The sequence below is a fragment of the Carassius auratus genome, chromosome 34 (genome assembly GCF_003368295.1).
Source record: "Carassius auratus strain Wakin chromosome 34, ASM336829v1, whole genome shotgun sequence".
In the NCBI taxonomy this organism is placed as follows: Eukaryota; Metazoa; Chordata; class Actinopteri; order Cypriniformes; family Cyprinidae; genus Carassius; species Carassius auratus.
Window position 1 is genome coordinate 10,647,849 of NC_039276.1, and position 26,958 is coordinate 10,674,806.

The 26,958-nt window shown below is 37.5% G+C and overlaps 1 protein-coding gene across 3 annotated transcripts in view; it reads left to right on the forward strand.

Annotated features, from left to right (window-relative positions):
- LOC113053159 (sodium leak channel non-selective protein) overlaps window positions 1-26,958 on the forward strand; it is an 85,938-nt gene that overhangs the window by 22,469 nt on the left and 36,511 nt on the right. For all 3 annotated transcript variants that reach the window (XM_026217942.1, XM_026217944.1, XM_026217943.1), the window contains 5 exons: window positions 5,388-5,519; window positions 8,495-8,662; window positions 10,534-10,725; window positions 11,785-11,922; window positions 14,889-14,963. In XM_026217942.1, the coding sequence (XP_026073727.1) occupies window positions 5,388-5,519; window positions 8,495-8,662; window positions 10,534-10,725; window positions 11,785-11,922; window positions 14,889-14,963 (705 nt within the window). The remainder of the gene's footprint in view (window positions 1-5,387; window positions 5,520-8,494; window positions 8,663-10,533; window positions 10,726-11,784; window positions 11,923-14,888; window positions 14,964-26,958) is intronic.

Consider the following 26,958-nt stretch of genomic DNA (forward strand, 5'->3'; position numbering starts at 1 on the left):
TTAGATTTTGCTCAAACTAGCTGGTACGATTTTGACAGAGTATGAATAGACTGTGGAATGAACAGAGCAAAGTTTGCCTTCCCCCCCTTTTGTGAACCCAATTTAGCACATGCAAGATACACAAACTTACATACCCACATATGTGGTTCAATCTTATGCTGAATACATCTGCAGAAGCACAAGAGTTTGTTGTTGTTTTTTTTCTGTTTTACTTTAAATATGCATTGATTTATGAAATCAACTTGCCATTTGCACATTCTGGTTTTGTTCTACACTATTTTCAGTACTTGTTAATACAGATAAAAGGGATTGATTTAGGATTCAGACTGACTTTATTAGACAAAAACCTAAATGGCTTATTATTTTGAAAATGTGCCAATGTTGTGTTTTATGCTTTTTGCATAAAATTATGCATATTGCATATTTCTCTGCATATTGCAGAGAAATTATAAGTTGGATTTGAAGGGTCATAGAATAGAGTGTTCTTTTGATGGCTGATAATAACATAATAACTGAAAGGACAGCTTCTGGAGAAAGTGTAATGGCACTTACCTTTAAAAACCAGTCCTGACTTTTAGATTTGCCTACACAGAGGGAGAGAGATCATCAGTGAAAAAAGGTCTTTAGCAGAGTCACATAGAAGTTCATATTCAAAGATACATTCTAATGCATCACATTTGGGTTAAGAATTGACAGTATAATCCTTGTGAAAAGCTTACATTTAATTTAAACAAGGCTTTTCAACTGTAGATTAGGGAACATTTGAAAATATTCAGTGCAAGTAAAAAAGACCAATGACTGGTATTTGATGACATTTCTGGGGCCAGGTTTCTATGAGTTGAACCCATCAGGTAAAGAAAAGCTTTTGTATTTCCTCAGAGAGGGGCAAAGTTTACAGTTGGTTGGATGGGGAGAGAGCACAGCAAGTTGGTGGAGGTGTAGTTCATCATAGGTGAGAATGTAGTTGTTTAAAACTCAAATCTGTGGTTTATTCATAAAGACAACTCCTATTTAAAAATGTGTTTAGCCTATTTTGGAGACGGTGAGCTCCACGATATCAGCGGGAGCTCAGTCCTCATGTATCCGCTGAGAGCAGCCTCACCTTGGCTAGACCTTCTGATATGTGCCGCTGGCTCTGATGTCTCTTTAGTGGTTTAACATAAAATAGAATTCAATTTGGGTAAATCTAACAGGTAATCTTTGGTCTGTATTCAATTTATCTATATGTTAAAATGAAAATAAAAAAAGGCAAATTGATATAATATTTCGTTTCATTGTAATGACTGTATATATACACATTTCCTTACATTTCTGCGGCTATTATTATGTTCAAATGAAAACAAAAGAAGGAAGTGGTATTTGATATCATAATTTGTTTTATTGTAAATATACACTGAGGAAAACTGCAGTAGTCAAGGAGAGCTGACTGATGTTATTAAGTACTATGCTGTTTTCTAGAATTACCGGACTTGCGTTGTCACGGACATCACACTGCCGAGTCAAATGCACAAAGTCTGAACTACAGAGGATGCATGTCCAAAATCAGTGTACTTTGTATTGAGAAACGCGCGCAGACCTATGTCACCAATCTATTTGCCTAATCTTCCCGGTACTTTATGGTGGAAACGCAAAAAGCAACAGGTCTGTGGTGAAAAAAGTTCCTGGTACAAATGTTCCGGGTAATTTAGGTGGAAATGCTGCAATAGTTTGCCTTACGGGGCACAGATCTTGCCGCAGTTTTGAACAGAATCCTGAGTGAATCTCACAAAGAAATTGTCAGGTCATATTTATTTATGTATTGCTAATAGGGCTGTCAATAGATTAAAATTTTGAATCTAATTAATCACGATTGTACTCGGATTGATTCAGAATAACTGAATGGCTGAGGCCTCCAGTACAATCTCGCGTCTTTCTGTGATATTAGGCTATTGTGCTAGAGGCTCTCTGCAAACCTTCGTTTGAACCACTGGAGTAGGTTTCAGATCAAGTTCTGTGCCCGGTTGCATGAAATACCTTAAGCTAAGAAATCCCTTAGATATAAGGTTAAGGGTACCCTTAGTGAAACTTGGGTTGCAAGAAAAAACCCTAAGGGTTTCCTTAAGGAACTTACGGCTGTTATTAAGTTTTTCCCCTTAATTGTCTAAGTGTTCCCTTAAGCGTTGCTTCAAAGTCCTTAGTGACCATTTCACCTTAATAAATTTAAGGGACCAAAACAGCTCCCTTAAGTCAACTTAAACTCAAAATACGATGGCTGATTTAGTGTTAATTGAAGAGGAGGAAATACCAAGGCGTGTTTTTAATGATCGGAATAATCCCTTGGAGACGATGAATGGTTGATGAAAGGCTGAAAATTATTATTATTAGGGATGCACCGAATCCAGGATTCGGATTTGGATTCGGCCGAATACTGGGCGATTTATACCGTAGCAATACAGACCCAGCCAGTCACATCGGGTGCTGACGTGGAGATAAGCGTTTTTTTTTCGGTGAGCCTTTGATTCCTCTTAGAGAGGATCCTCTTCAGTGGTGGAAGACAATCCAGCAGCGATTTCCAATTCTGGCAAAAATGGTAAAAATCTACCTCTGTGCCCAGTGAAAGACTTTCAGTACTGCTGGGGACATTCGTTCCCACACTCCCAACCGGCTGTCACCTGTTAATGCAGAGCATCTTGTTTTTTTTTCTAATTAAACTCTCATTTCATGTGAAAGATAAGAGGTTTTACGTTAATTTAATTATAATGCAGGAGATGTGTGTGATCTTCCGTAATATTTTTCGTAATATTTGGCTACTGTTCTAATCGTAGCCTATCCTACTGTTATAAACGAAAACTAAGCACCTTACTATCCATGTTTATTGAGTTAATGCTCAATTGCATTAATTTCAGTTATTCACCAAACATATTCAGATTTTTAAAAAGAAAAGAAAAACACTTTTCTTTGCGTTGCTGCACTTTTATTGAAAGGTTTTGGTTGTTTACTTGGGTAAGCATAATCTTGGTAATTGTCCAAAAAAAATTCTCACAAATGTTGCCTATTCTTTTTTTTTTTTTTTTTTTTTACATGTAAAATAAAATAAAATGAAAAATACATTGCTGTGGACGTTGTTTACTTCATTAAAATGTGTTTTACTGTGTTAATGGAATAAGGATGCGAGTAGGATTCGGTATTTGGTTTCGGATTCGGCCGAATCTTAAAAAATGGATTCGGTATTCGGTCGGACCCCAAAAATCTGGATTCGGTGCCTCCCTAATTATTATTATTATTATAACCACTTGCGAACAATAATTGCCTTTTCGTCCTCTGTCCAGTTTGGTTTACATTTTTTTTTTGTTTTCTGTTATGTTTGTACTCTCCATGGCAAAAATATATTAATACAGGTGTGATTTTAGCAAGGGTTTGGCTTTGTGGTTCGTTGTGTTCTGTTTACTGTTAGAGGTAGTAACTATAGCAACTGCGGTGATCTTTGCTGTATGTTTGCCGTATATATATATATATATATATATATATATATATATATATATATAAACGTATTTTAAGATTTTCACAGAAAAAAAATATATATATATATATATATATTTAATTCCGAAATAGAAATAATGTAGACACAAAATGTTTATAAACATAAGGCTATAATAAACACTGTAAACATAGCTAGGCTATTTTTAAAATCATTTGGCATTCAAATACATGGTGAATACGGAAACAATGATTTTGTGTCGAATGAGAGACCCAACGCTGGTTTGAGTTTTGTTTTAGCCTAAATTAATTAGATTTGGTTTGTCGTTAATATTGCTAAAGCTTATTATATTTTTAATTCTTGTTCTTTTCTAAATACTATTAATTGAAATGATTTGTTGTGGCGTTAGGGGAACTAAAATAGCCTAGCGGAGCTTCTCACATTTCCCGGAAGCTAAACAGTTTTCATTTGCTATATTAATCTCAAAATAATTCTTAGAATTACATTTGGAGACAGTCTTTGTTATTAATAAATTATTTTTATTACTATAAAAAATCTAAACTAGAGTGGGGGTCGGTGCTGTGGTGGGCAAGTGACATCGTTATCACTGTCAGCACCATCTATAGTGGCAAGCCTTCTCCCTAACAGCTTTGCCATCTAACAGGTTAGATATTGAATAATAAAAATAATATTTATTTAAGTTGAATTGTAAATGTATGTCACCACAAACTTCAGAGCCTGGGCACATCTTCTGCATAGAGCAATTGATTTTTTGTGACAGTTTCGGTTTCAGTTTAAACCATAGAAAAAAAACATGGGTATGAAACCCATATGGTAATACAAATATCACTTGCTTTAAATTAATACAGCTCACACCTCAATGAACATTTTACTCACCTTAATACAAAATACAGTCTATACAAATATAATTTTCTTTTATACTTTCATTCACTTTTTGTGATGGGTGATATAGAAAAATATCACTGTCTGATGACAATAATAGAAATGTACTGTTAGAAATAATAGCAAAGCTATTTTCTAATGGAATCATGTAAGGCAGGTATAGTATAGATATATATGAATAACCACAGGCTTCAATATGTTGTTTTTTGTACTCGGAGACCAATGATATCATCTCCACCGACAGTGGTTTATCTAGAATGCTGGCTTCCAGACACATGACCCAAAAGATCATGTCTTATTAGTCAGTGTTTTTTCTTCCTCCACTGGAAGAAACTTGGCAGTGTTAGCAGTAAGAAGAAATGTGCTTCAAAAATCAGAAATATCTTAAAATAAAAAGAAATTAAATTACAGTGCTCCAGAAACTGTTTTGTGGCAGGAAAGTTTTGTTATAATGCAGCTTGGGTTTAATGTTGTTTTTCAAATAAAATACCAGTAACTCATCCAATGTTGCAGGTAACTTTTAGAAGAAAGAATACCTGCCACAGTTTCAAATGGAGACAGAACTCATGGGCAGCAGACAGGTGGCTCAGTCTGGCCTTAAATTAAGTTGTCTTTCCTGCCTCATGTTCCTGGGTTTTTAATGGGTCTGAGATGGGGTTCATTTGGCCTGCTGAGGGGCTCAGGAAGTGAGGGTCTATTTAGTTGGCTCAGTTCTTACTGTGATTAAAAGGTTCCATTGTACAAGAGTGGAGAATTTCCTGCAGCTACACTCAGTATGAGGAAGCAGTCAGCCTACTTGTTCATAAGGGAGAATATACATCCAGAGACATTAAAAACAGGAGATGTACTGTACCACACATATATAAAATGATTCAAAGAAATTGCTCAATATTGCAGCTCAAGGAATAGATGTCATGCATCTCATTTGACTGAAGTGTGTGCACAGTTAAAATTTACAACACAGTTACAAAGTTGCCTCAAAAGACATGCTTTTGACAACACTGTGTCTGATCTTTTCTTTCTGCAGCAACTGATGCGATCTTCAGTTTTCCACATGTTCATCCTCAGTATGGTGGCCGTCGACGTGATAGTAGCTGCTAGCAATTACCACAAGGGGGAGGACCATAAACTTACCAATGATGAGTTCTACCTGGCTGAGGTAAGACCTGTCAAAATAGATTTTTAGAAATTTGTTGAACCCTCTGGGGTCTACAAACGCAGACATGAGTTTTGTGGGATCATCTCTTGATTAAACCGGATATAAGTTAAATTACACTACAGTTTTGAGCATACAGATAAGAGCAATACATCAATCAAATCTTTAAAGGGTCTAGATGATTTTCACGTAATTTTGAAGCAAAAATTCTAGGATACAATATCCAGTTCTTGAAAGTCTTGTGAACAAATTGTTTGTATTTGTTTTATGACCTTATTTCAATGACTTCAAAATTGTAGTTTTTCACTAGCCACGCATAAACGTTGCTTTCTCAAAAACACAATAATGTACATACATGCTATTAACGTATTATTGTAGCCCAGTTTTTACTGAATATGGTGTTTTCTGACTTTAGCCATTCATATGTTTAGAAGCAACTGAAAAAAGCACAAAAGTCAGGACATGTCAAAACTTCTCCAGGCCCCCAAAACACCCCAGAGGGTTAATGTGTGCAGCAATTTTACAAGGGATTCCATCAACAGTTTTTTTTCTTGCCTGTTGGCACGGGCATATTCCAAAATGACAATGCCAGGATTCATCTGACTCAAATTGTGAAAGAGTTGTTCAGGGAGTATGAAAAATCATTTTCACACATGGATTGATCACTTCAGAGTCCAGAGTCAGACTTTAACCCCATTGAGAATCTTTGGGATGTACTGGAGAAGATGCGCAGCGTTCCTACTCTCCCATCATCAATACTAGATTTTGGCAAACAATTAATGCAACTCTGAACGGGAATAAATGTTGTGAATTACAGACCTGGCCCCACAGTCTATGTTTATATGGGTGCTAAATTTCCAACGGTCTCCCCCATCATCCAGAAGAGGCTAAACAGAACAGTACTCTGATTGCCCCATCTGACTTCAAATACATTCCAACGAGAAGATGATCACAACAGCAGCACACTCACTATGGCCCATTGAATCCACACTTACAATACACATAATACACACACATTAAGACATTTTCTTTATTTAGGGCATAATTAAGCAGATATAAAATGTATATAAATATGTATGTGTCATATGTATGTTTCCCTATTGCATTAGTCTAGTTACAACTCTTTATGGGGATTAGTTAAACTCTAAATGCTTATATCTGTCAGTGTTCCTGTGTCTTGTGTTTTTCTCCACCTGTTCTCCAAATGACCTTTTTTCTCCCTTGTATCAGTTTTGTTCAATGATTTCAGGTGTGTCCCAGTTAGTTCTTTGTTTTTTAAGCCCTGCGTTTTTCCATGTCCGGTATCCAGTATTGTTCGTCAATGATGTGCTACAGTGTGTTTCTGCCTGCTTTGTGTAACCCTGTGTAATAATATTAAAGTCTGTGTATCGCAATTCTCCTGCATTCTCCGCGTTCCTTGTTCCTCGCTCCTGCAACTGTGACAATATCGAGGTGAAAGAATGTAGCTCTGCTTTAATATCTTCTAGCCATTTCTTTCTTGGTGTCAAAACGATCTGCAAAACTTAACAATGCTGTGCACTGTGTGATTATGAAATGCTGCTATTTTTACTATACTTTGGGTACAACAACTGCAACAATTCTCCAGAACAGCAATAAACATGCAAATGGGCTGTAAATGTAGACAAAGAAAAATTGATCCCGCTCAAAATTCATGCCTTGTATTGGCCATTCCACAAAAGACCCTCCCCCACTTCTCTCTTTCTCTCTTGCTCCCTTTCTCTCTCATTTACTTTTACCTTCTTGTAATCCTATATTTATGCTTTGGCTGTGTCATACCTATTCCCATTTATTAACCTTTTTCATATACTTGATTTGTCTCTGTATTCACTGTTCACAAATCAAGGTCACTTTTGATTTCGTTGTTCTTGTGCTGTTTAGTATTAACCGTGAGAAAGCTATCCTTCTTGCAAGGAAAATAATCTTTCTTTGAATTGATAAAACATCATTCGGACCAACTGTCAACTGTGAAATTAATTCTGCTACAGTTAATCCTAAAACTGATATAAATATTAATAATTAATGATAAGTTATGAGTAATTATTAATATTTCCCCCTAATAGCTCATTTGCTACACATGCTAGGTGCTACGAGTGCTCCATAATGTGAATCCCACTATGAAAGTCTTCACGTCTTTTACAGTTATTTAGTGTCAAGATGCTATTTGATAATAAACTTTTCTGGGATGGGTTTTCTTCCCTTTCTTTGTCTTTTAAATGTTTATTAGTTTTAAAAGACACACTTTTGCACTGTTATCAAGAGTTATGAGATGGGCAGAAGAACCCTTATATTGTTACTGCATTCAAATGCATCAGCAGATTTAGCTGAAAGCTCATATACTGTATACTAATCCTCATCACTTTCTGTCGCCTTAAAACCCAGAGATTAAATCAACTGAGTGACATCGTGGGTGAAAACAGCTTGTGGGCATCACTCCATTTTACCAAGTGCTGGGTTGATATGTGTGTATGTATGCGTATATGTGTCCTGTTTGCCACGCACTGCCTCTGCAATCAGTATGCAGGTGGCACAGTGGGAACAAAGAGATAGAGAAGTGTGGCCACCCGCCCACTCCAATCTGAAAGACAGAGATAAGGAGGAAGAAGCACCCCACATATTCACAGGTTGATCCATCTCATCATTAATCCATGCTGCTCTTTATTTGGATCAGACCATATTAGGGATACTAGTTTTATTTTGTTCACTAAGATTGCATTTATTTCCTATTACACACTTCCTATATGCTGTATCTTATACATGAAAAGCAGAGTTATTGTCAATGGAAATGGTTCTTCAACCCTCTTTGTTTGAATGTGCACGTATTCACATACGTGTTCCCTTTGCAAAAACCAAAGGATCTAAGGACACTTAAAAAGCAATTACTAAGAAATGGGCACACAAGGAACAGCTCTCCATTATCTTACTTCCTGCCTCTCATTGTCTCTTTCTGTCATTTTCAGGTCGCCTTCACTGTGCTGTTTGATTTGGAAGCTCTGCTGAAAATCTGGTGTTTGGGCTTCACTGGCTACATCAGTTCCTCTCTACACAAGTTTGAATCTTTGCTTGTAGTGGGCACCACCCTGCACATTTATCCTGATCTCTACCACTCGCAGTTCACCTACTTCCAGGTTAGAGACAGTTACTGATCCAAAGATAATCTTGAACTAGTCATTACTAAAAATTTACTGTGCAACTACCTGCATGCTCATTCCTGAAAACCGCCTTAATCAACCTACAGTATAGTGTTGGAAATTTGTGATTTGAGACCAATGATAGCATGCTACATTTTAGTAATCTCTGATAGTAGAACTTAGTTTGAGGTGATGTAATTTCTCACTGACAACACGTTACCAAGCTGATCTTAAACAACATGTACAATACCGCATGTCATTGTTCAAAACTTCTCAGATTATTTTTCAGACATAATTAACTACCGATAGTATCGTTTTGGCAAATTATGCACAGAAAAGTTTATTTCTTTATTTTTTACTAAGGCCATGACATGGCAGCCACAGCATTTGTAAAAGGCTCTGTGCTTGAGGGCATAACGTATACTGGTGGCCATGGTGGAGCTTGTTTTCATACATCTCCAGGCAACAGCAGGAAATGGGAATGGATGAAAGCCGCTCACGTTGACAAGCTTCATTAAGGACACAACCTGCACTCCCCCTCCAGTTTTCTCTTGGCAGGAGGGGCGGAGCTCTGGCCGTGAATATTCATATCCTCCCCATTATGTAACTGCCATGAAGACACATGATTCACCATGAGCAGTCACCAAGCTAAATTTGATTTGTAAATAGCATTCTTTATTTTTCTATCATTAGTGAAATGAGTCATTGTAATAGCAATGTCTGGCTTCAAACTCATATCCTAAAACATTTTGAACATAATCGCTTCTTTGCATTGTTGAATATTCTGTAATCTTTTTTGCCACATTTTTATTACATTATCTATATTTATGTGCTTGAAGTTTTTTTATCAATGTGAATTATGCACATATTTTATAAGTAACACATAGTTGCAATGTGTGTAACAAGTTGAGGTCATTAGAATACATAAACCTTGCAGAATCTGCAAAATGTTAATCATTTATAATCATTCTAGCTCCTTATTAGAAAGACCAGCCATGTTTTGTTGTTTGACTGTAAAGGTCAAACTAAGCTTTTGCTTTCCAGTTTGCCATATTCAATAGGTCTTACATTTATGTTTCTGGAGAGACCAATTAGTACTCGATTTCCATTGGTTCTCAAACTATGCAGTAAGAAATCTCTTGTACATTACACAAACTGTTGCAGCATCGTACGTCAGCAGCGTCGTGAACGCACTCACAACAGACCCGGACCTGTCTTACTAGCACCATTCTTTATCAACTGAGCTATGGAAACTCTGTGATTAGAATTGAGTTGAAACAGAGTAAAAAAAAATAATTATGACTAATAGTCAGCACCCTTGGATGGGCACCGTAGTTTTAGATCTCTGAAGCTACATAACCCCAAAGAAGCAGATTTGTTGATGTGTTTGTTGTGCAGAAAAACCTTCTCCTGAGGATTGCTGGATGATTATTCTAGGTTTGAAAGTAACGACAGCAGTAGGACTCTCAGGTCACATTCAGCTAGAAGCAAATGGATCAATATCCATTCTCTGCTCTTGTTCAAAACTCAGGCTAGATGCATCATTACTCAAATTTGTTGTCACCTAGAGAAATTTAGTAACTGCATGAGCAACAATGCAATTTGTAGCCAAGTTATTACAGTGAAAAACCCACTATCAGTGTCGGCTCATTAAAAATCAATAAAACAAATATGCTCCATGGGCCTTCTTCTTGAGATCATTTTCATGATGATATTTATTTAAAACAGGTGTAATGAGATGCATCTCTGGATTTATTGATTTGTTGATGCTTTGATTAGTTGATTTATAATTCCAAGATGTGGATTAAGTAAATATTAAGTTTGTTTTTAATTAAGAAAATGTAAATGTTCTTCCTTCTTACCTGCAGGTTTTGCGAGTGGTCCGCCTAATAAAGATCTCTCCAGCACTGGAAGACTTTGTGTATAAGATTTTCGGTCCAGGGAAGAAACTCGGCAGTCTAGTAGTGTTCACTGCCAGTCTGCTCATAGTGATGTCTGCCATCAGTCTGCAGATGTTCTGCTTTGTGGAGGACTTGGATCGTTTCACCACATTTCCACGGGTAAATCTCCCTCTTTCTTGAGACACAGAAAGTAGATGGAATAATTTAGTCTTGGAGGAGCAAATAAAGTTCTTGAAATCTGTCTTATAATTGCAGATCTTGGTATCTTGACCATTTTTATTTGAATAGTTGAGATACTAAAATACTAACAGTTATCACGTCAGAAAAACACTGGTTAAATCTAGAAAAGAATTCAGAAACCAGTGTGGACCAAAATATCTCTTAATCTATTATTATACTTAATTTGTCAGTAGATGTGCTCTCTTCCAAGTTTTTTTGAATACTACATGCTCATGAGAGGGGTTCTCATTAGTGGTGTCTTTTTATCCTACGTTATTAGTGGGACTCCACTGATCCCAATGCATGCTGGGATTTGGAGGGGCTCACATAAACAGATGCTGCTCATTTCCAAGACGGGTGGCACGATAACCATTGAAGATAATGATGTTTACCCAGCTCTCTTGTCAATAGAACTGTTGCAAAATATAAAATTATCTTCATCTGCAGTCACGCAGAAACAGTGTGTCTGTGACCGGACTTGGGACCAACTGGGTTTAGACCTCCATTTGACTTCCATGGATAAAAGGCCATGAAAATGTGGTCTCATATCTCCATATGATGAAGTTTTTCCTTTCTTTATTTGCATCCATTTCAGTGAATGTTGCGCTCTGCCTTGTAAGTCAAATATCCTTGTATAAACATGAGAATATATTTAGGAAAAGCGACAAATATAAAATTGTTACTCTGCTTCTGCTCATTTTTAAAATGTCCATTTTGTTTTGATAAATGACTGGAAAGGTCAAATCAAGAGTCAGGACAATTAGCACCATCTATTAAATTCATGAGACCTATTCCTATCTATTATGCCTATGAACTATTAAAGTTTTAGTTCAGTCAGAAATAGTTTTTACACCTTCATGTTATTCCAACTGCATATGACTTTCAAAATTACCAGATGAGGCACTGGGCTGTCAAGGTTAAGGACTGATAAAAAAAAAAAAAAAAAATTCTGAATAATAAAAAATACAGGCTGATCGTTTCCCTTTTTCTTTCTTGCAGGCATTTATGTCCATGTTCCAGATTCTTACGCAGGAGGGATGGGTGGATGTCATGGACCAAACTCTGGTGGCAGTGGGACCGATGTGGGCTCCAGTAGTGGCCATATATTTCATACTCTATCACCTGTTTGCCACACTGGTAAATATTATTTTTTGTAGTTTTTCTGTAAGATAAAAAAGGGCTCCTATAAAGTGCTGAAATAATGACATATTTTTATAGGCCAACTCAAAGGTTAGCATCATCTTGGCTCCCTTGACAAAAACCCAATTGGATTTTTCCATTGGCTTTTGCAATACTGCAAAAAACAAGCTTTGTGACTAAGGAAAGATTAGATTTATTTATTTTTTACAAATTTTGTTCATCATCATCATAATCTTCACAATTTAACACAACACAACTTTAACACAAATTTTGAAACCTACATACAATCACCAGAAGTCAAAATGTAAACGTAGGCTATAAACTAATTTTACCACAGTCGTATGACTTCAATGTCACCACCATAATGTTTCCAAAAAAGTGATAATAGTTTTTAAGAGTGTGATTATAAACACAATGAGAAACTGGACTAGTGATTAGATTAATTTTCCTGTTCAGTGTGATGTTTAAGGTCCTCGACAACCTCTGTAGTCTCTTTTAAACACTTGGAAGCAACCTCCTTTTTCAAAACAAGTAAATTTATTTTATCTTATAGAATAAAACATGAAAATATTTTATATTAAATATTTTTTATTTCAGGTTTTAAACCAAAAACCCAATCAAAAAAATCCATTGATTTCAGGACAATGGAACTGGAAGTTATAAAGTGCTAAATTCTAACTACTTTCTGGGATTTAACCTACAAAAATATGGCATACAGTATTGTGGTGATGCTATCCAGTTAAATACATTTTCAGTGTACTGAAAATATAGGCTTCAAAATGTAATTCTAGAAACTAAACTTTTGGTGCAGGTTAAAACTATGGGAGCATGTGTTCATAGGATTTACATGAGATTTACACTAACAAGAGAGCTGGCAGTGTGTGATGTGACTTGTCTGAGGCCTGATCCACCTCATCACTTTTGACATTGTCTTTCATTATGGTATCCCATAAAGGACACCAGTTCAACGTGTTGTGCATGCTCCATGTGTTCCCAATTTCACCGACACACCAGCAAAGCAAATGCACCTAAAATAAAGACACCTTGCGTTTGTTCCACTGAAAGCTAACCAGACTGTTAGAAAATGAATCATGCTTTGTCCTCCCTTGCTTCTCTTGATCTTCTGGCTTACCTAGCCATCAAGAGAACATATTCAGAGATTCTGTAGCAGGTTGGATGTTTGAGTAAGCAGTATTCCAACCTCTAATTGGCAGTTTTGTGTGGTTTGAAGAAATGTAGCACTCTAGCTGAATGTCTAAGGTACTTAGTGAATGTGAATAAAGTGGATCAGTCTGTGTGAAGGACTTTCTGTAGTACAGCAGTTGAGTACTGTCTGCTATGTTTTCTTCAGTCAGTAAATATAAAGACTTCCAAGGGGTTTTTTAGGCTACAAGCAATCGTATAGTGTATAGAGTGGACACGGATAAATTCCTGTGCTGCCTCCTAATCATGAACAGAAAGATAAGAAACAACACTTGCTTAGGAAATATATCAGTAAATTGCCTCTGGAAACATCCTTATGCACATCTTTTTTCCAGTTTTCACACCTTACATCAAACACTCCCTTCACCCATATTTTTATACTTTAAAAAAACTTACCTGGCAGAGGAGACACCATGATCAAGAAGGTGGAAGTTGTGGCCTAGTGGTTAGAGAGTTTGACTCCTAACCCTAGGGTTGTGGGTTTGAATCTTGGGCCAGCAATACCAATGCTTAGGTGCCCTTGAGCAAAGCACTGAACCCCCAGCTGCTACCTGGGTGCCACAGCATAAGTGGCTGCCCACTGTGTGTGTGTGTTCACTGCTCTTGTGTGTGTGCACTTTGGATGGGTTAAATGCAGAGCACGAATTTTGAGTATGGGTCACCATACTTGGCTGAATGTCATGTCACTTTTTAAAAAACATCTTTGGGGCATTTTACAGGCACATCACAGTCCCTGCCACTCCTCATTGCAGATATTACAAGCAAACATTTGCCATTGCAGTCCACCATAAAAAGTTCTACAGCATACTTAATGGGAAGTCATGGCCTAATGATTAGTGAGTCAGACTTGTAATCCAAAGGCTGTGAGTATGAGTCTCGGGGCAGCATGGGTTAAAATTCTAAGTATGGTCCCCATACTTGGCTGTATGTCATGTCAAAGATAATGAAGTATTTATGCTTTAAGTCTTTATCTATAGATTTATGTTACACATTTCTTGGAAATATCCTCTGTTGAGAACAAAATGTACTTGGGATATAATTGTGCTATAGTCGTAATGATTTTTTTCCTTTTGTTTGACTTTTGACAAGATTGAGTGAGTGAGGACCAGCCATTTAAATTTGACATTTGAATGAGAGTGCATTCTAATGACAGAACAGACCGAGCATGTAATCAAGACATGGCTGAATCATTTATTCATTTCCTGTCACCAAAAAAAAAAAAAATTAAATTATGATGGAGAGAAAAGACGCAATGCCTAATGCATTTTTAAGTGTCATTAAATATCAAAGCACTGAGTACATCTAAGACACAGTCAGCTGTGATTGATTTAGATTTTTGTTGTTATCCTGAGCATGACTCTACCTCATGTCCTGCTTGCTGTGTTTATTGTGAAACATTTTTGTTTTCCTTGGGCTCTGACATGACTATCACAGCATCTTATTTCATCAAACATTATTTTTATTGATGGATTATAACTATGTCTTGGACAGAACTCATGTTTGTATAACAGATTATCTGTCAACATCACCCCATGAGCACAATACACCTACTGAGAATATTGAGGCCACATCACAGTGTTTATATCTTAAAACTTCTGGGACCTTCAGATATTCAGTTAAGATATGTGATTCATAAATGAATGGTCTTAAATATATTCTAATGTCTTTTTTTGTTTTGTCCAAACAGTACTCTAAATGCATATATAGGTGTATTGGTAAATTGTAATGAAAGCTAAATTCAGTATGTTCTTGTCTTTTAGATCCTTCTGAGTCTTTTTGTGGCTGTTATTTTGGACAATCTTGAGTTGGATGAAGACTTGAAAAAGTTAAAACAGGTAAGACATTAGTACATTTATTAACTTTGCTTATATTATGTCATACACTACCATTTGAAACCAAACAAATAAACTAGTATTACAGTTATACATTATTTTTATTATATTTTGTAATGTTTCTTGATCGGTAACATTTTTAATATTTAAACCTATCTAGTTTCCTGGGGGAAGAACTCTGAAACAGCACAATTAGCAAATCTGAATTAAACCAACTTGTTTAATCCCTCCATTCAGTGTCAGATTTTCCCTAACTACCAAGATCTATTTAAAAAGAAAATTGGGTTATACTGTAATACTTTGACACTGTGCTGTGAACCATGGAATCATAATACAACCAAAAAAATTCATCAACCAGCACGATAATAGCCTTAAAAAATGTTTAATGTGTCTTCTTCTCTGCATTTGAGGAAAATCAGCAAACAGGGTGAACCATGTAATTAGTACACTTCTCCATCTTGTTCTCTGTCTATTTTTACCTTTTTATGGGGCTGTGACATGCAGGTAACGATGACTCATAGCATAATTAACGTGAGAAATTGTGACCCGTTTGGCAAGTGCACTTAGAAAAAACAAGGCACCTTCTTCATAGGATGCAAATGAAAGTGCCAAATATCATAGGAAATGGCTTTTCAAAGCAATTAGAGGTCAGAAGTCTCAGTGGATAACAGCATGCCACCTCTCTCCTTGAGGACATCAGCAACATATTTCAGCAATTGTTGAAAATGTTTTGAGAGAAGAAACCAGCAGCTCATCACAATTTGCATGATTACATTTGCAATTTGTTATAACAATATTCAGTGTTATGAAATATGATAATTGGAGAAATTGTAAAAGTAATAGTGTAGATTGAAAGGGAAGGACTGGTTTCCTGTGATTTCTCTTTTTTCTCCATGCTTTTCTCACTCTGAATAAATGACATGAGCTATGTGGTCCTTCAGTCCACCAGGCTGTCAAGCTCCAGGCATCTTCACATGCAAAGATCAGTTATACCTCAGACACAGCTGACTGATCCACGGTTCTACCTGTAAAATTGCCTATTTTATAGGTCCTTCAAGCATGGGGGCAATCCAAAAAATAGAGTGCTAGAACGTGATTGCTCTCCAAGAATACAGGTGGCTTTAATAAAGCACAATTCAAAGGCTGACCTTAATTGAGCAAAACCAGTTCTAGCTGAACAAATAACAACCGGACATGTTTTTGTCCTTTCCCTCACAGTGGTTTTATGACAGCTCTTCCAGGTTGTGTACAGGTGAATTTCAGTTTAGAATGTCGTGGATAAGATCATTTCAGTAATTCAACTCAAATTGTTGAACTTGTGTATTAAATAAATTAAATGTACACAGACTGAAGTAGTTTAAGTCTTTTGTTCTTTAAATTTTTATGATTTTGGCTCACATTTAACAGAAACTCACTATCTCAACAAATTAGAATACTTCATAAAAAAAAAAAAAAGAAAAAACATCCTCAGCCTCTTCAAAAAGTACAGATGTTGACATGATTTCTTGACCAGCTCTGTAATATTGTGAGACCAGGTTAGATCATCAGTGATGTGAACACCCAGGAATCTAAAACTTCTCACTCTCTCCAGCTCTGTCCAACCAATGTACAGTGCTGAGTGCTGCTCCTTCTTGTGATATCACAAATATGTGTTGTAGTCCAAACGAGTCGTTTGTTGTAGTTTTTGAAAAGGGATTTCTGTTAAATAAAATATCTCCTTTTGAAATGGACTTTAAGCTTTGTAACTTTGCAGATTTTCTATGCTTAAACAGCAACATTACAGACTATCTAAAGTTGAAAAAGTGAAGCATAATAGGACCCCTTTAAACATTTTGGGTTTAAACATCTTTTTCAACTTTTTTCAGTATGCATTAATTTGATCACCAAATCAGCATATTACACTAATTTCTGAAGAATCTTGCAACATAAATTCAAGGGGTAGGGTTAGGGTTGTTTCAAGATATTTCATCTTGTTTCATGCTATAATTATCAGACATGACACATCTCTAAGGACAGGAACAGTATCTCACTTTGATTGAAGGTAAAGCCACGGACAGTTCTAGAGAATTCAAATCTAGAGAATGTATCACCGGGTGGTTTTAAGGGTGTTATTTTATTATTATTTTTTTAATGGTTTATTTAGAAATTTGCTGTATAATCCAACACAATTATAGCCACTCAAACCATATTTGACGTTTAATATGTGTGTGTGTGTGTGTGTGTGTGTGTGTGTATTTTAAATTAATGAATTATTATATTATTATTATTTTTTGGTGGGGGGGGGGGGGGGGGGGGGGTCACAGTTGAATTTAAATAGAGAGTCATTACTGTATGATTGTCCAATTGTGCCTTAAAAACACTTTACCAGTTTCCATACAATGAGCAATGGCTTATTTATTTTCCCTATGTAAAATGAGCAGCCTGTTACTGTAACCCTCATTCATTCCCTCAGAGAATAGAACTGTTTTCACAGGGAAACAGTTCACAATTCTTCAGTCAGAAAGATCTATTGGCATTCCATAATGTTATTTGATACTGTGTTTCTTTAAGGCCATTTGAAAGTGATTTTAAACTCAGGATATGCTTGTAGTGTGGCTTGTTGGACTCATTTATTCAGAGCTTTGAATGGGCCATATCTCTATTCATTGATATTGCCTATGATAACTGATCTTTCTGGCATACAGTAGTAGCTGGCAGCTAAGAATGCAAATCTTTAAACCTAAAGTTTGAGAATCTATAATTAGACAACTGGCTCTGTGGAGACAGAGGACTGAAATGGTGACTCATTACTTGTTGGAACATCACATAGCTTCATTTTGGTAGCACTCCAGATGAGGAGAGTCAGTATTGCTGCTTCTGTGTACCCTTCAAAGGACAAGACTGGTCGGTAAAATCGTGCATTTAAGGTGAATATGCAGTTAGAAAAATGCATTTAATGAGTGGAACAGTAGCTGCCATATATTTTATAAAGTACATGACTAATGTAATTCAGGAACTGAAAGATTGCTGATTGCTGTCTGCACATTTAATTTAATTTTATTTTATTTTAATAAAAAAACTATGATGGTTTAAGCTGTTGTTTTACGTTTGGTTGTTTGTTTGTTTTTTTGTTTTTAGCAAGGAAAGCTCAAAACCTGGCTTAAACTGACCTTGTTGCTCCTCTCCAAAAAGTTTTCAAAAATAAATTTCTTCTCAGATGTGCATTAAGCCTTACTCATACAAAATTATTTTTAGATTTGCTCAGAATAATTTCAACAAGATTCGCCATCACAGGTGTTGAAAAACAAAAACAAAAAAAAACATACACACAGTCCTACAGAGGTGGTATTTACCACACAACGAGGTAATCAATCTGATTCTCCCATGGTAACATTCATCATCATTTGCTGATTACAGTACATGAGATTCATGAAAATGGCATGAATCTGTCAATACTGGCAGATGATTTTTCTTTATTTGAAGCACATTTCAAAGTTACAGACACAAATGGCTTGGATGTTTGTGGATTAATAGGCACTGATGGATAAACATGGAATAGAGCTCTTCCATTATGGCCACAGAAGGGCCGTTTTGACTCCACCCACAAGTCTCGACTCCAGCTCAACTTCAGACATAGATTCCCTCAGCAACAGCACAAGTCACAGATGCTCAGTGTTTTAGCCATAGCTATGCATCATATCCTCATCTGTAGTTTGCAACCAACAGGAATGAGATACTGTAAGCAACCACCACCGGAATAAAGGACCGCCCTTGGAAATTGTACGCACTCCTTTATAGAAGTCTCCATTTTTTAAGGGTAGATTCAATTTGTCAGGCATCACGGCAGGCACCTGCACACACAGAAAGGATCATTAGCAATTAAACCTGACAGGATAAGAGGAGGGAGAGCTAATGAATATCCAGTGTGTTCCACACGTTACAGATCAGCTAGAAATAAGAGGAAGTGTTTAATGAGCTTCCCTGTTTCCTCTGTCAAGACTTGTCCATACCTGTTCAGGCTGCAATTTGCCCCTGTTAGCACTCTGATTGAAATAATGCATTTATGCCTTGAAATTACGCTTATATTATGAATTGTTCAGACATCTTTGTGTATGAGGTTACTTGAGATGAATGGGAAGGTTGTGCCTTATATCAGGGGCTTTTTGATGCCAAGGACCCCTAAGTATGATGATATAGACTATATAAAACATTTTTTTTATGTATTTGAAAGATGTCTCTTATGCTCACCAAGGATGCATTAATTTGATTCACAATACAGTGAAACACTAATATTGTGAAATGTTGTTACTGCCTAAAATTTATATTTTAATATATTTTAAAATGTAATTCATAGCAAAGCTGAATTTACAGAAAAAGTTGTTCAATTCTTCAGTGTCACGAGCACAAATTATTCTACTACACTAATTTGGTGTTCTAGGAAAATTTTTCTTAGTGCTTAATTTTTTTTTGTTGAGTAATTTACGTCTAAGTGCGTTCACACAGTCGATAACTATAATGTATGGCAGAAGAGCACTTTGCAGCAATTCGACCTTGATGCAGTAATATCATCACTCCTGAAAACTCCCCCAAACTACTACCAATAGTGCATGCGTGAAGAGAGATGGAGAGGTAGAGGGAGAGGGGAAGGAACAGTGTCATCATGACCTGAATAAGCTGGTCTCTCTCTCTCTGACCGCTGCTTCTTACACATCACCTGTGTGCCTCATCTCCTGATGCAGTCTGTTCATTCGGCCTCTCTGATGGCAGGGATGGATGGTTGTTAGAAGCTTGAGAAGTGTCCAGAGCTGATAGGGGAAATGTTTATCTTTTTATTGACAGAAATCAAATGGAGAACTTTCCCTCAGGGAAGGAGGGGGAGAATCTGGCAGTGGGACAATGGTTGGCTGGTTGACTGAGGTCCCTGAACTCTTTCAAGAGCTACAGACATCACACTTTAAATCAAAACCTTCTAGCATGTCAAACTTTCATTTGTCAAATGTATAATGGTATAGTATACCGCAGTACTTGGTGACAATAAAGGCTCACTGCATAGCTCTTCAAATGTCACCAATACAATTTTTCCAAAACTCATAACCCTAAGCATGAGCAATAGTACAATACTGTAACAAGCAACACTAATTAAATAAAATAACTATGAGTCATTTTGCGAAGAAGAAGCGTCCATTCATAAAAACTTTTTCTACAAAGCAGTGCTGCTGTTATCAAAAGGCAGTGGTTGTCTTTAACAGTCTCCTGTTGGAAGAAGCTATTTTGTAGCTGGTCAGAATGAATGTTTTCTTTGACACATTAACTGTCTAAAGAATGAACTTAAGAAAAGGTCACAGTGTCAACTGTTTATGTGCTTGGTGTCAGATATTTGGGGTCTTTTGGGTCTAACCACACTGCCATCTAGTGCCTACATCCCCTGCTCCATATGGCGGTATATAAGTTCTCTGTGTAAATCTCAATGGATCATATCAGTCAGATCATATTTCTTTTTTATTTGTAGGGTTTATTATTTTTATTAGTATTTTGCATTGTGTAAGGTTTCTAAATTCCCACTAAAAAGATATAATTCCTTTTTAATGTACTATCATAATCAAATTTATGATCATTTTTTTTTTTTATGAACTAAAACAATCAAAATTTACTTGGGTATCTTTTATTGCCATGAAAATAATGTGACACATTTTAATGGTCCTAAAATAGACTCTAAGATGACCTAGATAGATTCTTAACAGGTTTCTTCACCCTTCCAGCAGAAATGAGTTACCGTGTGACTGATATTTTAGCCTGACTGCCTGGCTGCTTGAAGTCAATTTAAGTGTGGAAGAAAGAAACTCCAGAGTTCCAGTCCAAGCAAACTCATTTTTGTTGCATACATCCAGGTCTAGTAATAGACAAAAAAGTTGGCTATGATATTTTTGCTGTGTTTTTGAATGAAACAAAGATAAACTGCAGGAATTTTGAACTTCTGTATTATTTCCTTTTCTAAGAGTATTAAGTTCCAGCAGTCAAAGCATACAATGTGTTCTTTTCACAAGAGACGATATCATGTCCGTTAATTATTTTTTCTTTTTAGTTTTGTTTTCTGTTAATTTCCCATCTCTTGCACTCATCTCCACAAAGCACATCTGGTCCTGCTCAGAAATTTCTAAAAAAAAATGCATTGGGGCTCAGATGTACAAAAAAACACACATACTGTACACACATTTGTATATTATCACACCCAGTCTAAAAGATGTGGCATAAACATTTTTTCACACTTGCACACAAACACACATGCTGGTCCCCTGTGGCTTTTTATGATAAGGTTTCAACATGAAATCAAAATTGACCTTAATTGCTTTGACACTTTCCTGGTCTTATTATGCACAGTTCATCAGTTTGCATTATTCCAAAGAATTTTTTACATTTATTTGTATTTTTTTATTGTCTTTCATCAAAAAGTAATTACAGTACTTACTCTTACATTCCAATTCAGTTGATCTCACCTAGGCTGCGCAGACCAGAATTTGGTCATATTTCAACACTGTTTCATAACATTTCATGAGTATTTACAATTTCATTAGAATTTGTACAATCTTATTTATGTTCTCTGTTCATATCCAACTGAGTGTTAGATTTAGGTGAAGACCTAGAAATTATAAGTTTTCATTTGAAGTGGGCAACTTGCACAATATTTAAAAATCCTTATTTTTATTTATAAATTTGAGTTTGTGCTGCATATCGTGATATATTTGTTTCAAACCTGATTGGTTTGCATTGAATTGCATCAATCAGAATGTGTTATGTCATTATATACATAACATATGTTATATAACATTTATACATATCTCAAAAAAGTTGGGACATGGCCATCTTTACCACTGTGTGGCATCCCCTCTTCTTTTTATAACAGTCTGCAAACGTCTGGGGACTGAGGAGACAAGTTGCTCAAGGTTAGGAATAGGAATGTTGTCCCATTCTTGTCTAATACAGGCTTCTAGTTGCTCAACTGTCTTAGGTCTTCTTTGTCTCCTGTTTATGATGCACCAAATGTTTTCTATGGGTGAAAGATCTGGACTGCAGTCTGCAGTCTGGCCACTGTGATGGTGACACTGTGTCATCCAATTGCAGACATTAATCCTTGAATAATCCTTAAATAAATGCAAAGTAGCCACATTTAGTTACACTGGAGGGAGCAACAATCAGATTCAGCTGTGTCTATGAAAGAAGCTTTAGTCAAAGATATGGCTGGCCATGAGAACTGCCTCAATGTCACTGTAGAACAGCTTTTTGAGTAACCTCAGATGGTTTGCCTTTACCATGCTGCGCCACTCTGGCAATGCTAAACACTCAGCCAGTCAGCCTCTCCGGTGGCAAAGGTGTGTCTCTAAGAGGTCTGGGAGTTTATAGCCTATGCAGCACCATGCCTCATTAGATACTAAATGAGAAGGAGAAAATGATCCTTTTAAACCCCTTAGCTGCTTATGGAAGTTCACCAAGTCTGGTTTAGAGTAGAGTGGCATGTGTAATGTGTTTATCATGCATGCTAGAACTAAATCAGCAGCCCAACTGAAATGGAACCTCAAAAGGTTATTCATGCAACAATACATGTTACTCTTAGCCTATAGTTTTCATTAATAACCATTGCTATTGTATGAATGTTTTTAACATGATTAGACTTCATGAAAATGTAAATACTATACTGAATGAAATAGCATAGACTTCTTAATGGCTAGGGTTTGTGTATTTTATTTAATTATATAACCTACTTGTTCTACAGAACTGTGTACTAGTGTTAAATGCTTCTGTTTATGATAGCATTGATAAGTGAAAGTGACATTCAGCCAAGTATGGTGACCCATACTCAGAATTTGTGCTCTGCATTTAACCCATCCGAAATGCATGCACGCACGCACGCACACACACACACACACACGCACACGCACACACGCACCCGGAGCAGTGGGCAGCCATTTATATTGCGGCGCCCGGGGAGCAGTTGGGGGTTCGATGCCTTGCTCAAGGGCACCTAAGTCGTGGTATTGAAGATGGAGAGAGAGCTGTTCATGCACTACCCCCACCCACAATCCATCCGGCCCGAGACTAGAACTCACAACCCTTCGATTGGGAGTCCAACCCTCTAACCATTAGGCCACGACCCATAAGGTTTGCCTTACCGAATGTGGTTTTTTCTGTCAGTTTAAGTGCCAGCGATGCAGATATTGCTATGAAAACTATTAAAAAACTAAAAAATAAAGTAAAAAATAAACCAAAATGAGTTCAAATTTTTTGCAAATAGGATAAAATAATGGCATCGCTAACCCTAAACTGCAATTTCAAACTTTAACTTTTTTAAGTGTCATATTATGTGGAAAATACAATTCTAAAGACACTTATAGCTGGATTAGGGGCCGTTCACATATCGCGCCTAAAAACGCGTGGAAAACGCTAGGCGCGCCGTTTTCTCCTTCTTTCCAAAACGCTCAGGCAGAAGCGCTCCTGAAGCTAAGCAACCATGACGTGCTCTCTCCATGAAGACGCGGACATTTTAGCAAAGGATAAATGGATTTGCAGCACAAAAAATCCCTCTCAGTAGCTCTGCTACTAAATTTATTTCAAAATGGCAATCCATATACAGCTATAAGCAGCTGTTCCTTCATCTTGGCTGAGTTTTCAACATTGTTACGGGAAAGGATGAAGCTCATTGGTTAGTTCTTGTCACATGACCCGCGGTGTGCTTGCGGCATTCTTAAAAGTTGAGATGTTTTTAACCCGATGCGGTGCGGACGCGCCTGGAAAAAACGTGCGCGGTCGCACCGCGTGTGCGTCGAGACCGCGTTGCTTCCATTGTGAGCGCGCATGCAGCGCGCCTACATTGGAAATAATGAACTTGCGCGCGCAAAAGACGCGATATGTGAACGGCCCCTTAGGCAACACTGAAGAGCCTGTGTTCTCTCACTCACAACTCTAAACTGTGTATATGATGCAGACACTCACATGAGGAGTTTTAAACAGCAAATTAGTCATTTAGAGAACGCTCTCTCTCTCTGAAGTCAACAAGGAAGTGACTAAAACTGCAATTCATTGACTGGCCGCTAGAGGCTGGCTCCAAAAGGGAGTCAGTCCCAAAGACTCCCCATGTTAAAATGTCCATCTTTACAGCAGAAAAAAAAACAGCCTTACAGCCTTTAAAGCAGTACAAAAATATATTTTGGTCTATATACCTAATTTTGCCCTTCATGCAACTGTGAGGCAGTGTTTTTTTTTTTTTTTTTTTTTACCTCCCATCCGTTTAAATAGCATTAAGCCTTAAAGTTCTGCATAATTAACGGCGTGGCCACTCGAGTGACAGGTGGATTGCCCCTGCCATTGAACTAGGTGGGTGTGGCTTCAGCAACCAGCTCCTGCCTTTTTGCCCGTTTTCGATGATCCGGGAGTGAGGCGCGGCGATGGATGCATGTTTTTATATGGCATGTACTCATAGACCCATACATTCAGTAGATATTTACATATGCAGTCGCCCTGCACTAGACCATTTGCTCATCTTTATGTGATCCCATATAATATAATATATAATAAATGTCAATGGGGTCCAGTGTTGTTTTGGATTTGTAGACCGACCAATCAATCATTCATGACGTTGGGAGCACACTATTATGAACTCCTTTGTGAAAGTTTCACAGACCATGCAGCAATTGTTCAATAACTTGGACCCTTGTCTTACTGAAAGGTGGGGGACTTGGAGAATATTCTGGTATGGTTCACCTGAGCCTGAAATTGGAAGAATGTGCGAATAGGAATGAATGGATCACCCTAATGTTTCCCAAGGCTAACACATTCATTTCAGATGCACGGCTCCCACCTCTGTGATTTATGGAAAACGATACATATGATTCATCATTATGAAGAGCTATGGCCATATGCCATAAAAAAAAAAAAAAAAAAAAAAAAAAAAAATTGTATATATATATATATATATATATATATATATATATATATATATATATATATATATATATATATATATTAACAGTACATTAAACAAATGTAAAAAATATACTGTCTTTATTTTGTTTGTACATACATTTGAAGATGTGAAATTATTGCAATATAAAATTATATTTAAAAACTTTGATGTTAGGTAGCATTAATCGTGATTAATTTCAGAAAAATTAGCGATTAATTTGTGATTTTTTTAATTGATTGAAAGCACTAATATATATATATATATATATATATATATATATATATATATATATACACGTGGGCATAGATTATTTTTTTTTATCTAGATTAATCTCACTGTGATCTTGAAATTAGATTAGATAAATTAGATTAATCTCGATTAAAATGGCTCATTCGCATTCTGAAGGTTGTACCAATGGGCCCTGTTTGAAATTGTTTAATTTATATGTTCGTTTATTTTTATTTATTTGTGCTATTTACACAATTGTGATGAAACGGCGGAGTCAGTTAGATCCATCTGCAGCAGTTTATTAATACAGGTGAGTAAGCAGAGAACAGCTGACATAAACTCAGGCTGGCAATGAAAAGGAACTTAAGCAGAAGTTCGTAGAGAACTTAGATAAACTCCTCAATAGGGTCACAACGATCAGAGATAATAACAATACAGACCAGGGGTAAATCAAAACTTCACAAAATATAAAAGGGAATAGCAGTCAATATAAAGGGGAGAACACAAGGTGCAGGTGAAAATACTAGAAGGTAATCAAGATAATTAAGCAGGGTTAGACGGGGATGATTGGGGAGAGGGACACTGGGAAATGCAGTCCTAATATTCAGGAGAGAGGGATCTGATACCGCCAGAGGAGGGCGTAGCAGAACGTTCCATGACATAGCCCCTCCCCTGCGAGCGGCTCCGGAAGCGAGGACCAGAACGTCGGTGGGGTCTTCCTCGGGGTCTGGGAGCAGGTCGGTCAGGATGGTCACGATGAAAGCTGGTAAGTAGAGAGGGGTCCAGAATGTCCTGCGACCTGACCCAGGACCGTTCCTCTGGACCGTACCCCTCCCAGTCAATAAGGTACTGTAAAGCCCCACCACGTCGTCTGGAGTCCAGTACTGCTCGCACCCGGTAGGCCTCCGCACCGCCAACCTCAATGGGAGGATTCTGCACCTGCGTGTTCCCCTCCTGACCCTCCTCTCTCCTGGGGGTGACTGCGGGTCTGAAAAGAGACACATGAAAGGTAGGTGAGATTTTGTAATGAGAGGGAAGAGCCAACCTAAATGAGACCGGGTGATCTGGCGCAGAATCTTGAAAGGACCAATGAAGCGAGGGGATAATTTCTTGCTGGGTAGTTTGAGACGGAGATCTCGGGCTGAAAGCCACACCCACTGCCCGGGACGGTACCGGGGACCCCCGCGTCGCCTCCGATCCGCGTAGTGCTGATATTTGCGAATGGCCCGCTGTAAATGCACATGAGCAGCATCCCAAGTGGTCTCGCTGCGCCGAAGCCAGGAATCTACCGCCGGGAGATCGGAGGGCTCGCCCGCCCACGGAAAGAGCGGAGGCTGAAATCCCAGGACACACTGAAACGGTGTCAGTCCAGTGGCGTGCTTAACTAACGAATTCTGCGCGTATTCAGCCCATACAAGGAAACGACTCCACTCCTGCTGATTTTGATGGCAATAGGTCCGTAGGAAACGAGTTAGGTCCTGATTCAACCTCTCAACCTGCCCGTTGGCCTGAGGATGGTAGCCCGAGGTGAGGCTTACGTTAATATTGAGCTTTGAGCATAGTTCCCTCCATACACGAGAAGTAAACTGAGGGCCTCGGTCAGTTACAATGTCCTCAGGAAGGCCAAAAAGCTGAAACACATAATTGAGGAGGGCCTCGGCGGTCTTTAAGGCTGTGGGAAGACCAGACAAAGGGATGAAACGGCATGATTTTGAAAACCGGTCTATTACCGAGAGGATGGTGTTGAAACCCTGGGACTGAGGAAGGTCCGTGACAAAATCCACGGCGATATGGGACCAAGGGCGTTGCGGTACCGGCAGAGGCTGTAAGAGACCA